Below are 13,507 nucleotides of genomic sequence, written 5' to 3'. Positions count from 1 at the left end.
ATTTTCTATTTTTCATTCTTATTTTGGGATTTTGAAATTTCCAAATTTTTAAATTTATGAAATTTCCAATGTTCAAATTTCCTAATTTTGAATTTTAGAATTTTAGAATTTCTGAAATTTTCCAATTTCCAAAATTTCAGAATTTCCAATTTCCGAAATTCGAATTTCCAAAATGTTTCAGTTTCTGAAATTTCGAATTTACACATTTCCAAAATTCCAAAATTAGGAATTTTCGAAAATGTGGAAATTCAGAAAATCAGAAGTTCGAAATTTCAGGAATTCTGAAATTTCGGAATTAATGAATTTGTCAAAATTTGTTGAAAAACAAATTCGTAACTAAACGAATTGCACATGTCTAGTACCTCCAGACAGCGCCCCGGTAGACTGGTACTTTGACACCTCAGATGGATTTGGCATGGTACATACATGGGTGGGGGTTGTATGGGGTAGAGATTGGACAAAGTGCTGGATGGGATACACACTCTACAAATGTAATATAGTAGTATATCTCTGCAATACAAACAAGTCATAAATAAATATTAAGATGTTTTATTTCTGTCTGCAACGTAAAATCTTCGTTATTTTAAAAACAATTATCTGATACGAAACACGTTCTACATAAATTATTCTCTAATATTATCATGATTATTATTTTACTGTCAACATCTTCTTTTTTTATTTTTTTCTTTAGTTCTATAACTTAAAACAAATACTAAATCATATATCAAATTCTCTTCCAGCGATCAATTACCCAAACCCAACCGGTGAGTATTGCGCCCGTGTCTCCAACCATCACCTCCGGTCACTGTCATCTCCATTCCTATAAATTTATAGAGACCCAACAGCCATCCATCACCTCAATACCTTCATCCGCTGCCATCCGTATTCCATTCTCTGTCTACTGTCATCGGTTTTACTATTACTTGTAGTTAGTGCCGTCACCTCCATTCGCCTCCATCTCCCTTCCATATTGTATTCAACATACCCAACTGTCATCGTGTCCCCCCATTATCATCTCTGTACTCTATTGTATCTAGTTTGAACAACTGTCATTTCTTCCATGCGTTGCCATCTTCCTTCCTTAGGCCTCGTCCACACCAGAGTGCAGAGATGTGAGTTTTTCTGCAGTGTTCTGCAAGGGCACAAAGAAAACGATTGTTCTCTATGTGCCCTGTGTTCACACCACACTAGTATCATGTGCTGATTTTTTCTGCACAGGAATCTGCAACCTGTATAAAACTCACCAAAACGCATATGAAAACTGATGTCACCACAAGTGAAATCTACACGTTTTTTTCCATCAGTTTTTCTGCATGTATGGTGTGAACGAGACCTTACTGTATCTAGAGTACTCAATAACTATCACCTCCGTCTACTACCTTCTCCCTTCCCTTCCAAACTGTATCTAGTGTACCCAACTACCATCAGCTTCGTCGACTGGTGTGAACCTTTCCTATTGTATCTTACTGTCATCTCCTCCATGTACTGACATTTCCCTTCCCTATTGTATCTGGTGTACCCAACCACCATCACCTTCATCCACTACCATCTCCCTTTCCATATTGTATCTAGAGTACCCAACTGCCATCACCTCTATCCACTGCCATCTCCCTCATGTACTGTATCTAGTTTACCCAACTGCCATGCACTGCCATCCCCTGCCATTTCCTTTACCTGTTGTATCTAGTGTACCCAACTGACATCACTTTTAGCTACTGATATTTCCCTTCCTTATTGTATCTACAGTGTCCAACTGCCATCACCTCCATCCACTACCATCTCCCATCCGAACTGTATCTAGTGTATCCAAACGCCATCACCTCCATCCACTACCATCTCCCATCCGAACTGTATCTAGTGTATCCAAACGCCATCACCTCCATCCACTACCATCTCCCATCCGAACTGTATCTAGTGTACCCAACTGCCATCACCTTCATCCACTACCATCTCCCATCTGAACTGTATTTAATGTACCCAACTGCCAAACCCTCCATCCACTACCATCTCCCATCTAAACTGTATCTAGTGTACCCAACCGCCATCACCTCCATCCACTACCATCTCCCATATGAACTGTATCTAGTGTACCCAACTGCCATCACCTCCATCCACTAACATCTCCCATCTAAACTGTATTTAGTGTACCCAACCGCCATCACCTCCATCCACTGCCATCTGCTATCTGAAGTGTATCCAGTGTATTCAACCACCATCACCTCCATCCACTACTATCTCCCATCCGAACTGTATCTAGTGTACCCAACCGCCATCCCCTCCATCCACTACCATCTCCCATATGAACTGTATCTAGTGTACCCAACTGCCATCACCTTTATCCAATACCATCTCCCATCTGAACTGTATCTAGTGTACCCAATCGCCATCCCCTCCATCCACTACCATCTCCCATCCGAACTGTATCTAGTGTACCCAACTGCCATCCCCTCCATCCACTACAATCTCCCATATGAACTGTATCTAGTGTACCCAACCGTCATTACCTCCATCCACTACCATCTCCCATCCGAACTGTATCTAGTGTACCCAACCACCATCCCCTCCATCCACTACCATCTCCCATATGAGCTGTATCTAGTGTACCCAACTGCCATCACCTTCATCCACTACCATGTCCCATCCGAACTGTATCTAGTGTACCCAACCGCCATCCCCTCCATCCACTACCATCTCCCATATGAACTGTATCTAGTGTACCCAACCGCTATCACCTCCATCCACTACCATCCCCCATCCAAACTGTATCTAGTGTACCCAACCGCCATCCCCTCCATCCACTACCATCTCCCATATGAACTGTATCTAGTGTACCCAACCGCCATCCCCTCCATCCACTACCATCTCCCATATGAACTGTATCTAGTGTACCCAACTGCCATCACCTCCATCCACTACCATCTGAACTGTATCTAGTGTACCCAACCGCTATCGCCTCCATCCACTACCATCTCCCATCCGAACTGTATCTAGTGTACCCAACTGCCATCACCTTCATCCACTACAATCTCCCATCTGAACTGTATCTAGTGTACCCGACCGTCATCACCTCAATCCACTTTCATTTCCCTTACCTATAGTATCTAGAGTACCCAAATGCCATCACTTTCATCTAATGACAATTCACTTCCTTATTGTATCTAGAGTACCCAACTGCCATCACCTCTATCCACTGCCATCTTCCTTAAAGTGATTTAAAGTCTTGTTTAAAAAAAAAAAAAAGCAAACATTTTATATTTACCTGTTCTGTGCAGTTGGTTTTGCACAGAGCAGCCTGGATCCTTCTCTTCTCGGGTGCCTCTTCGCTGCTCCTGGCCCCACCCTCCTGTCGAGTGCCCCCACAGCGAGCAGCTTGCTATGGGGGGCACCCGAGCCGAGTCACGGCTCTTTGTGTCCATTCAGACATGGAGCCCCGCCCCTGCCCCCTCTCTTTTCTGATTGGCTAATTGACTTTGAGTAACAGCAGCGGGAGCAAATGGCGCCGCTGCTGTGTCTCAGCCATTCAGGAGGAGAGTCCCAGATGGCTAAGACACTTGTGGACATCGCTGGAGAGAGATGGGGCTCAGGTAAGTATTAGGGGGTGCTGGGGAGGCTGCTACACACAAAATGTTTTTTTTTTTCTTTAAGAACTGTATGCAGTTTACCCAACTACCATCACCTCCATCCACTGCCATTTCCCTTACCTATTGTATCTAGAGTACCCAAATGCCATCACCTTCTTCTAAAGACAATTCTCTTCCTTATTGTCTCTACAGTACCCAACCGCCATCACCTCCATACACTACCATCTCCCATCAGAACTGTATTTAGTGTACCCAACCGCCATCACCTCCATCCACTGCCATCTCTCTTATGAACTGTATCTAGTTTACCCAACTGCCATTACTTCCATCCACTGGCATTTCCCTTACCTATTGTATCTAGAGTACCCAAATACCATTACCTCCATCCACTGCCATCTCCCTTCCATGTTGTATCTATTATACCCAACTGCCATCCCCTCCATCCACTGCCATCTCCCTTCTTTATTGTATTAGTGTACTCAACTACCATGTGCGTCATCCACTGCCATCATACTTCCATATTGTATCTAGAGTACCCAACGGCAATCACCTCCATCCACTGCCATCTTCCTTCCATATTGTATCTAGTGTATTAACTGCCATCACCTACATCCACTGCCATTTCTTTTCGTTATTGTATCTATTGTACCCAAATGTTTTTGTAGATAAAAGTATTCTAAGCAAGTACAGGGCTCTTTGTTTAATACTCTTACAGTTATGCCCCGTACACACGATCGGACTTTCCGACAACAAAACCGTGGATTTTTGTACGAAGGGTGTTGGCTCCAACTTGTCTTGCATACACACGGTCACACAAATGTTGGCCAAGAATTACGAACGTAGTGACGTACAAGACGTACGTGGTGTCTCCATTACGAACGCTAGTTTTACAAGTACTTGATTCCGAGCATGCGTGGGCTTTTGTCCGACGGACTTGTGTACACGTGATCGGAAAGTCCGACAACAAACATTTGTTGGCAGAAAGTCTAACAACAAATGTTCGATGGAGCATACACTCGGTCGGACTTTTTCGCCAACAAGCTCACATCCAACATTTGTTGTCGGAAAATCTGATCGTGTGTACGGGGCATAACTCTCAGGCTAGGTTTAGACCTGCATCTAAATCGCTGCTCCTTCGGAAAAGCGCAGTCGGGCAAGGAGCTGAATTTAAAGGCAAACCTTGATTGATAGGTCATACTTAGTCTTGGTCTAAGATCTTCAATCATATTAAAGCACCAGTGGTTTGGGAGATGGCAGGACAGAAGCCAGCCTCTTTGCAAATATAACAACCATAATTCCAAAGATATTCAAGCATAAGAAATATATTTCTTCTCAACTGCAGTAGCCTATAGCATCCAATAAGAACTTACTGCGGATGCCAAACCGGTACAAGGTGGATTGTGATTGAGCCCTATGGGTTAATGCACATAACAATGAACCTGCTGTATGATTTGGCCTGTGTTATTTAATTTTTTTTTTTTATCGTATTGCAAAGCAGGTTGGGTTTTGAGATTATTTGAAGGGAAACGAGGCTGAACAATTTACAACGATGCTTTTTAATACAATGAGTGGTGAGAAACATTGAAAAGTAACTTGTGCACATGCCAGGACTAATTATATATCGGTGAAATGTCAGGAGCCGTGTACGGGTGATGAGCAGAAATGCTGCCATTTAATAGTAAATCACATTATTGATTTTATGGTGTCTTGGGGGATATGTGGGAAGAAAACACCTTTTCTGAAATGTACATTTTCTATTTGATCCATAAATTCTAAATATTTCACACTTTCCGTCTTTCATCTATTTTTAATCTTGACACAAAAGCAGCACAGTCTGTTGCTCTGTAATGGTAGATTTTTCTCTGTATCAAATGGCACAGCTATGCCCGATGACATTAATTACTGCACAGAGGCATGGAAGGGGGCCCCAGAGACATACACCAGGGTAAATGAAGCTAAAAGGCAATGCTAGGCAGATCTTTAGAGTTAAAATCCATACTTTACATTATGTGGAAAAGTTTTGTAGACAACTGATCATCACACCTATATGAGCTTTTTGGACATTCCATTGCAATGCAATGGCCGGTAATATGGAGTTGGACCTTCCATTGCAGCTATATCGGCCTTCACCCCTCTGGGAAGGCTTTCCGCAAGATTTTGTATCATGTTTGTGGGAGATTACACTAAGTTAGCCAAAAGAACACTTGTGAGTAGGGTTGAGATCAGGGCTCTATGGAGGACACTCAAGTTACTCCACACCAAACTGGTCAAACAATGTCTTTATGGAGCTGGTTTAGTAAAACTAGCATAACAATGAATCATTTTAAAGCAACTGATGAATCATACGTAAATAGCAACTGTTACACGATATGGTCAAAAATCCATGGAAACCTGATCATCACTCCTATATGAGTTAATTGGTCATTCCATTCCATTCCAATGCCATTGCCATTAATATGGAGTTGCCCCCACCTTCTCCGTGACCAGTAATATGAAGTTGTTCTTTTTTTCCATGGCCATTAAGATGCAGTTGGTCCCCCTTTGTGTCTAGAACCTTCTCCACTCTTCTGGGAAGGCTTTCCACAGGATTTTGGAGAGTGTCTGTGGGAATTTGTGTCCATCTGTGAGGTCAAGTACTGACCAAAATTGGCATTCTAATTCAATCCAAAGGTGTTAAGTAGGGTTGAGGTCAGGACTCTCAAGTTCCTCCACACCAAACTAGTCAAACCATGTCTTTATGGAGCTGGCTTTGTACACAGAGGCACAGTCATGGTGAAATAGAAAAGGGTCTTCACCAAACTGTTACCACAAGGTTGAAAGAGCATAATTGTCTACAATGTCTTCTGAGGTTGTCTGTTGGAATGTGTGCCCATTTGTGAGGTCAGGTACTGATGCTGGGTGAGAAGACCTTGTTCACCATCAATGTTCCAATTCACCTCAGAGGTTCTCGGTAGGGTTGAGGTTAGAGTTCTTAAGGCCACTTAAGGTCCTCCACACCAAACCCATCATGCATGTCTTTATGGAGCTGGCTTTGTACACAGGGGCACAGTCATGCAGGAACTGAAAAGGGTCTTCATCAAACTGTTACCACAACTTGGAAGCACACAATTGTCCACCAATTGTCCAATGTTTTTGTATGCTGTAGCATTACCAGGGCCCTTCATTGGAAACACTTGAACTCAAATATCTGGAGGGGGTTCACATACTTTTGACCATAAAGTAGGTGTGAAGGTAATATTTATAAGTGTATATAGCAACATCATATGCTGTAGTGCTGTACATAAATGTTCCAGAGGTACATCCTGCTCTGTAGAGAAATGTAACAGTAACAAGGAAAACATGAGAGAGGGTCCTGCCCATATGGACCTACATGAAGGGTCAAAAAAGAGGGAAGGGAAGGGAGTACGTTGTATAGGTTTTGACAGCGTGAGCTATGTCAGATGTGGAAGAAACAACGGATCAGAGATTGGGGAGCTCAGATTGTATGCTGATCAGAAGAGATAAGTTATAAGGGTACGCTTGAAGGTTTTAAGGGTTGGGAAATGGCAAGTGGACAGGAGTTCCAGAAGGCACATGAGAGGTTCCAGATGCATTAGCAAGAGGAAGTGACCAAAGTGGAGATGTCACGGTCAGGCTTGGAGACCAGTAGCTATAGCAGTCAAATCATAATAAAAAACGCAATTGGCGGGCTCCTAATGACCAGTATCATTGGTCAATTCAGGTAACAGGTTACCGGCTCACCTAATATGGTGGTGTTCCTTATCAAAACAGGAGAAGTAGTCCAAATAAAAGAGGAGTGGGAGTAGGACCCAAGGTGTCCTTGCCTTCAATGAAGGAAAAGGAACAAACTGTGGTTTAACCTGAAATAACTTTATTAGAACAATTAGTAGAAAAAATATTTATCATTGAAAGGAAAGCATAAACAATAGGAAATTGCGCATGGTAAAAACTGACAACGTTGTCACTTGAAAACGCATGCCCATGAGCTCAGCCATATCCCGGTCATCCACACGTGTCAATCATCTCAAGTTATTAAGTGTGACTTAATATGTAATGCTTACATGTGTTAGGCGAGGTGAGTTCCAGGAAACCTTGGTAGCACAAGTCGGTATCCGTATTGTGCTTAACCATGGACCTCCAGACTCCCTATATGCCTATAAAGCTGCTGCATTAAGTCTTTACAGTGTTGAAAAAAGCATTGGTCATCACAGACAAATAATGCAATTCTGGCTGGAAAATATCCCTGCTAATGAACAAGGCAGGTTTGATTTCTGGGTATAGCACTGTCAATCATAGAGATAGTAAAATAGTAAAATGCAGTACGCTGTGGTGTAAGCATGCGACTTGAGTCAAGGAGAAACAATAGATCCACAGTAAGCCTGTTAGTCATTCAGCACCATGTTTCCATGAAACATTAAAGATAGCACCGCATATAAGTTGGATAGGAAAATATAGTCAGTTGAGTCAAATCCCAGAGCCTCAAAAAATGTTCAGGCTGTCATCGCTTACTGGATATACCAGTTGAAAAGAGACTCACTGTTTAGACGATATTAGCTTGGTCCTCAATTGCAGCGACAAGGTGGTGAATCCAGAGTCCTTTTGCAGGGGTCCGCAGGTGTGCAGGATGCGAATCTCTGTATTCCTAGTCCTGGTGAAACGCACAGGATGTTATCCACTCAAAACCAGCATGGGGCCACATGGCCGTTTACTTCCAGTTTTCAGTTGTTTGTGGATTTCCAGTTTGCGGAGATAGGATGAGGGCTAAAGAGTGATGAAAAGCCCAGGTTGGCTATCAGCAGAGGGCATGTGTAGGCGCACACACCGACACATTTCACTCACTTGTGACGTGGGTTTCTTCAGTAGAGAGGCTCCCACCAACCAGCAGGATAAGTACACAGGAAGGTTACCCTAGAGAATGATGCAGACTCACCTGAGCTTTGCGGCCTAAGCACTAACCGGTGTTCACCAGAGCTCCTAATGGTGGAGATGAGTTTTGCTGTGTGTTAGTACCAGGTTGCAGTCCGACAGGATCGCCCCCACCAGGAGGTGAGCAAACCGAAGTCCAGTAGAAGGTATAGCAGGTTGGGATCAAGCAGAAGCGTAGTTAGTAAAAAAGCCAAAGGTTGGTAACAATTAGTTGCAGGGTGGGTTTAAGCAGAAGCGTATTCCGTAAACAAGCCAAAGGTTGGTAACCAATGGTTTCAGGTTGGGATTAGGCAGAAGCATAGTCGAGGAACAAGCCAAGGGTCAGTAAAGCGTCGCAGCAAAGATATACATGGCAGCAGGAGTGACAAGAGTGAGATATTGGCTGCAGAGTGCACAATAATCTGGCAAACAGGAAGTGCAAAGGCATGGCTAGGAAGTTCGTGAGAGAAGCAAAGGGTTCAAGGTTCAAGAGAAACAAGGTTCAAGTCAAGATCATTCACGGAATTGTCCAGGGAGCTGTCCGGCATTCAAGATAGCTCAGCAAGAAAAGACACTACCAGACACAGCAGAGGTCATAGGTTCAGACTCGGGTCCTAACAGTGTGAGAAGTAGTACAAGGAGCCAAGCACCTCATGTTATTACAAGAATCATGCTCACAGGAGCAGAAGGCAGAGTGACAGAGAGATGAACCCAACATAGTGATGTTACCCTTATTCATATGCTGGGGGCAGGTCCAGGATGACCTGGGCTTAGGGAAAGTGGGTTGAATGAAGCTGGCCATCTATTGGCAGAAAAAAGTACTGCAGGGGAAAGCTTTGGATTGAAGTTGAATATTCCAGCAAAAGCTAGTTTTGCTGGAAAATTATATTGTTTAATTTTTATCCTGTTATGTATGTCTAGAATTCTGTTATAAGGATGGGATGGAGTGATGCCAGTACATTTGTTGGCAGCTCACAAAGGAGAGAATTACAATATGATGATGCATAATTGGGTATGCACTAGCATTTTAGCTGTATCAAGCATGTTGAAGGGATGGATGCAGGACATCTTACACAAATGGAGATGACAGCGGGTGGTTAGGGATTGAATGTGACGTTTAGATGACAGAGCAGAATCAAGTAAATCCCCTAGGAGAAAGGCTTAGGGACTGGTGGTGTTTGGGTATTGCCAACTCTAATTATAATTTCAGGAGTGGGAGAAGAGCAAGATGGTGGAAAAATGACAAGATATGTTTTATTCATATTGAATTTAAGGAAATGAGTGGACATGAAAGCAGAGGCACCAGACGGACAGAAAACTCAAGAACTGAGATCAGAAAACTAAAATAAAGATACATTTGAGAAAAATCTACAGAGGAGATTCTGAAGGCCAACTGATCTCATCATCTATTGAAGACAATAACTATAGTTGGGAAAGAGTAGGGTTCCAAGAACAGGACCTGGAGAAACCAACAATTATAAGGTGAGGAAACAAAAAAGTGTGAGAATAAAGGACACTGAAGGACATCCATAAAGCTAGGAAGAACCAATGAAATGTGAAAGCTTTTATACCCCAGAAAGGAGTGGTCAACAGCGTCAAAGACCAGGCCAGGACAGATTGATGAGAATGAGAAGGAAGTAGTTGACTTCAGATTCTACATTGAAGGAGATTATGGATGTAACACTCTCCTAGTTATGTTGCTAGGATGTTAGGCAAATTTTAGTTCATTTGGCTCCTCTGTAACAGCGGAGCAGCTGTTGATTGCTTTGGGCTGTTCTGTGTTTCACAGGCTGAAGGTTTGAATGTTTCCCCCTGTATTCTAGAGGATTCTAAAATCATAGTGGGCTGGAAAGTCAAATAAGCAGTCTGAATATTTATGGGACTTTAGCAGCTCCCTGGGGATGTGTGCCCAGTAGGTGGCTGAGGAGCACATAAATAGTCTAAGGCCTGGAACAGCCAGGAAGAGAGATAGTCCTGTCTCTGCCCCTCTGGGCAAACTGCTGGAGTTTGGTGCATGTTCATGGAGGTCCCAGCTGTGGCATAGCTGGGGGGCCTACATTTAAAAATCTTTTCTGAAGCCATTCAAGGGATTTTCACCTAAGAACCTGTTCTGGAGAGCTCACTGAAGAGTGCCTGGTGGAAAGTTGGAAAGGGTCTGGCTATCCTATGGCATTGTGAGCATTAACCTCTTCCTGACTGAAGAGTGTCCGGTGGATACTGGAAGGAGGCATGCTGTGACATTGTGAGTACAGACCTATGCCCCAGGGTCCTAGTAAATGTGTGCTGTTTTCCTTTGGGTGGAAGTGCCAGTGGTAGCTCTAACGGAAATAGCTTTAACAAGGACTCTGGCCATCTTTATTTGCTTTTGCTTAACCCAGTAGCCGACCAGCGCATAACAATGTATGTGGGCACAATGGTACGGCTTGGCAAATGGGCGTACAGGTACGTCCCCTTTAAATCGCGGCATTGTGGGCTCGTACTCCGTGTCCACCGGGGGCCCGCGATCGTGTCACGGAGAGGGAGAACAGGGAGATGCCTATGTGAACAAGGCATTTCCCCATTCTGCCTAGTGACATGTCAGAGATCTACTGCTCCCTCTCATCGGGAGCAATGATCGCTGTCATGTCAGTGGTAGCCCATCCCCCCTACAGTTAGAATACCTCCCTAGGACACACTTAACCCCTTGATGGCCCCCTAGTGTTTAACCCCTTCCCTGCCAATGTCATTTGCACAGTAATCAGTGCATTTTTATAGCACTGATCACTGTATAATTGTCAGTGGTATCCCATCCCCCCCACAGTTAGAATCACTCCCTAGGACACACTTAACCCCTTGATCGCCCCCTAGTGTTTAACCCCTTCCCTGCCAGTGTCATTTACACAGTAATCAGTGCATTTTTATAGCACTGATTGCTGTATAAGTGACAATGGTCCCAAAATGGTGTCAAAAGTGTCCAATGTGTCCGCCATAATGTCACAATAAAAATCGCTGATCACCGCCATTACTAATAAAAAAAAAAAAAATTATAATAAAAATGCCATAAATCTATCCCCAATTTTGTAGACGCTATAACTTTTGCGCAAACCAATCAATATACGCTTTTTGCAGGGTTTTTTACCAAAAATCTGTAGAAAAATACGTATCGTCCTAAACTGAGAAAGAAATTTGTTTTTTTATATATTTTTGGGGGGTATTTATTATAGCAAAAAAAGTAAAAAATATTGCTTTATTTTCAAAATTGTCGCATTTTTTTTTGTTTATAGAGCAAAAAATAAAAACCACAGATATGATCAAATACCACCAACACCAAAAGAAGGCGCTATTTGTGGGGGGAAAAAAAGGACGTCAATTTTGTTTGGGAACAACGTCGCACGACCGCGCAATTGTCAGTTAAAGCGACGCAGTGCCGTATTGCAAAAAGTGCTCTGGTCAGGAAGGGCGTAAATCAGTCTGGGGCTGAAGTGGTTAAGGGGTTTTAGATGCTGGAAGGCAGGGCAGGGTCTATGATGATGCGACCGCCATGATTGGCTGTCATAGTGGTCACATGATCAGAAAGCCAAGCTTTCCGTTAGCTGCCGGTAACTGTGTCGGGAGCGCGCAGGGCACGCACTCTTGGCACAGCTGTATTTACATTCTGGTGCGCAAATAAAAAAAGTCAAATGCCTCTAACATTAGTGTTTTTGATGCTCAGTGTCCTTTTTTGTATTATTGTTATATTGATCAGGCAACGCACTGACACCTTTGCAGCCATTGTGCTATGTGCCCCTGTACCTTTAGGAAGGGGTGGGCTCCCTTCAGTCCCTCTGCCCTCCATCTATCCATCAGAATGCATGTGCTTCCATTGTGGAGTCATTCATAAGTCCTTCATAAGTTAGTGATAGGACTACAGATACCAGGGTGCCTTGGTACGGCCTGTAGCTTACGCATGTATTTGTAGATGTGTGCAGACTAAACCCCTGTTTTTAACACATACTGTTATAGTCCTTTCACACTGGGGCGGTGGGGGACAGTAGCGGTAAAGTGCCGCTAGTTTTGGCGGCCCTTTACCGCTGTTATAGCGGTGCTTTGGCGCCGCTATTCGGACGGGAGCGGGGCACTTTTAACCCCCTAGAAGGTGTTAAAAAGGGGTTAAAAGCGCCGTTTAGCGCCGCTTCCGAATCGCTTTGCAGGCGTTTGGCAGCGCTGCCCATGCATTCCAATGGGCAGGGGCAGTGGAGGAGCGGTGTATAAAAAACGCCCCAAAGATGCTGCTTCCAGGACTTTTTCTAACGTCCTGCAAGCGCACCGCCCCGGTGTGAAAGCACTCGGGCTTTCACACTGGAACTGCAGGGGAGGCATTTTTCAGGTGCTTTACAGGCGCTATTTTTTTAGCGCAAAAGCGCCTGCAAAATGCCCCAGTGTGAAAGGGGTCTTAGACGGGTTAATTTGGTTGTCCACGGGCTGGTCGGTAAGTGAGCTTGGAGCTTTCCTTGGATTTTTCCTTAGCTTTTTTTCCAATCAGTGTGCATGAGGCCTAAGTTGGTAAAAGACAGGCAAACTGGTACATCCACAGAATCCCAGAAGAATGCTGACGCGTTTTAGCCAAAGCTAAAGCAGAGGGGGTTTTATTAGGGTATATTGAGGGCTGGTGTTTTGACTAAATGGAGAAGGATGGAGGGGGTCTTAAGAGGGTATTCCAAGTGCTGGTGTTTTGTCTAAATGAAGAATGGAAGATGTCAGTATAAAGGGATGGGTTGAGGAGCAATAATATTTTATAAAATAAAGAATAAGGACAAATGAGGATTGAGATGGGATAGAGTAGGATGAAGTGAAGGGAAGGTAAGATGAGACCTGGAAGGGAGAGAAACCAACAATGGGAGTGCATGAGTTCCAAACTCGCTCATCCAATGTCTTTATGGATCTTTATTTGGGCACTGGTACGCAGTCATTGGAACAGGAAGGGGCCATCCGCAAAGTTGGGAGCATGAAGTTGTCCAAAATATCTTGGTATGCTGATTCCTTAAGAGTTCCCTTCACTGGAA

General features: G+C 43.7%; 1 protein-coding gene across 7 annotated transcripts in view; it reads left to right on the top strand.

Moving 5' to 3' along the window:
• MDGA1 (MAM domain containing glycosylphosphatidylinositol anchor 1) overlaps positions 1 to 13,507 on the top strand; it is a 435,025-nt gene that overhangs the window by 350,235 nt on the left and 71,283 nt on the right. For 4 of the 7 annotated variants that reach the window (XM_073628742.1, XM_073628740.1, XM_073628746.1 and 1 more), the window contains one exon: positions 741 to 764. The exons of 2 other annotated variants lie outside the window; for them this stretch is intronic. In XM_073628742.1, the coding sequence (XP_073484843.1) occupies positions 741 to 764 (24 nt within the window). Of the gene's footprint in view, positions 1 to 740; positions 765 to 9,760; positions 9,925 to 13,507 lie in introns of those variants that run through there. One more of the 7 variants, XM_073628747.1, reaches the window with a different exon arrangement.

The sequence above is a fragment of the Aquarana catesbeiana genome, linkage group LG04 (assembly GCF_042186555.1).
Source record: "Aquarana catesbeiana isolate 2022-GZ linkage group LG04, ASM4218655v1, whole genome shotgun sequence".
NCBI classification, from domain to species: Eukaryota; Metazoa; Chordata; class Amphibia; order Anura; family Ranidae; genus Aquarana; species Aquarana catesbeiana.
The sequence above is the reverse complement of the archived record's forward strand: the minus strand, read 5'-3'. Positions and strand labels throughout refer to the sequence as shown.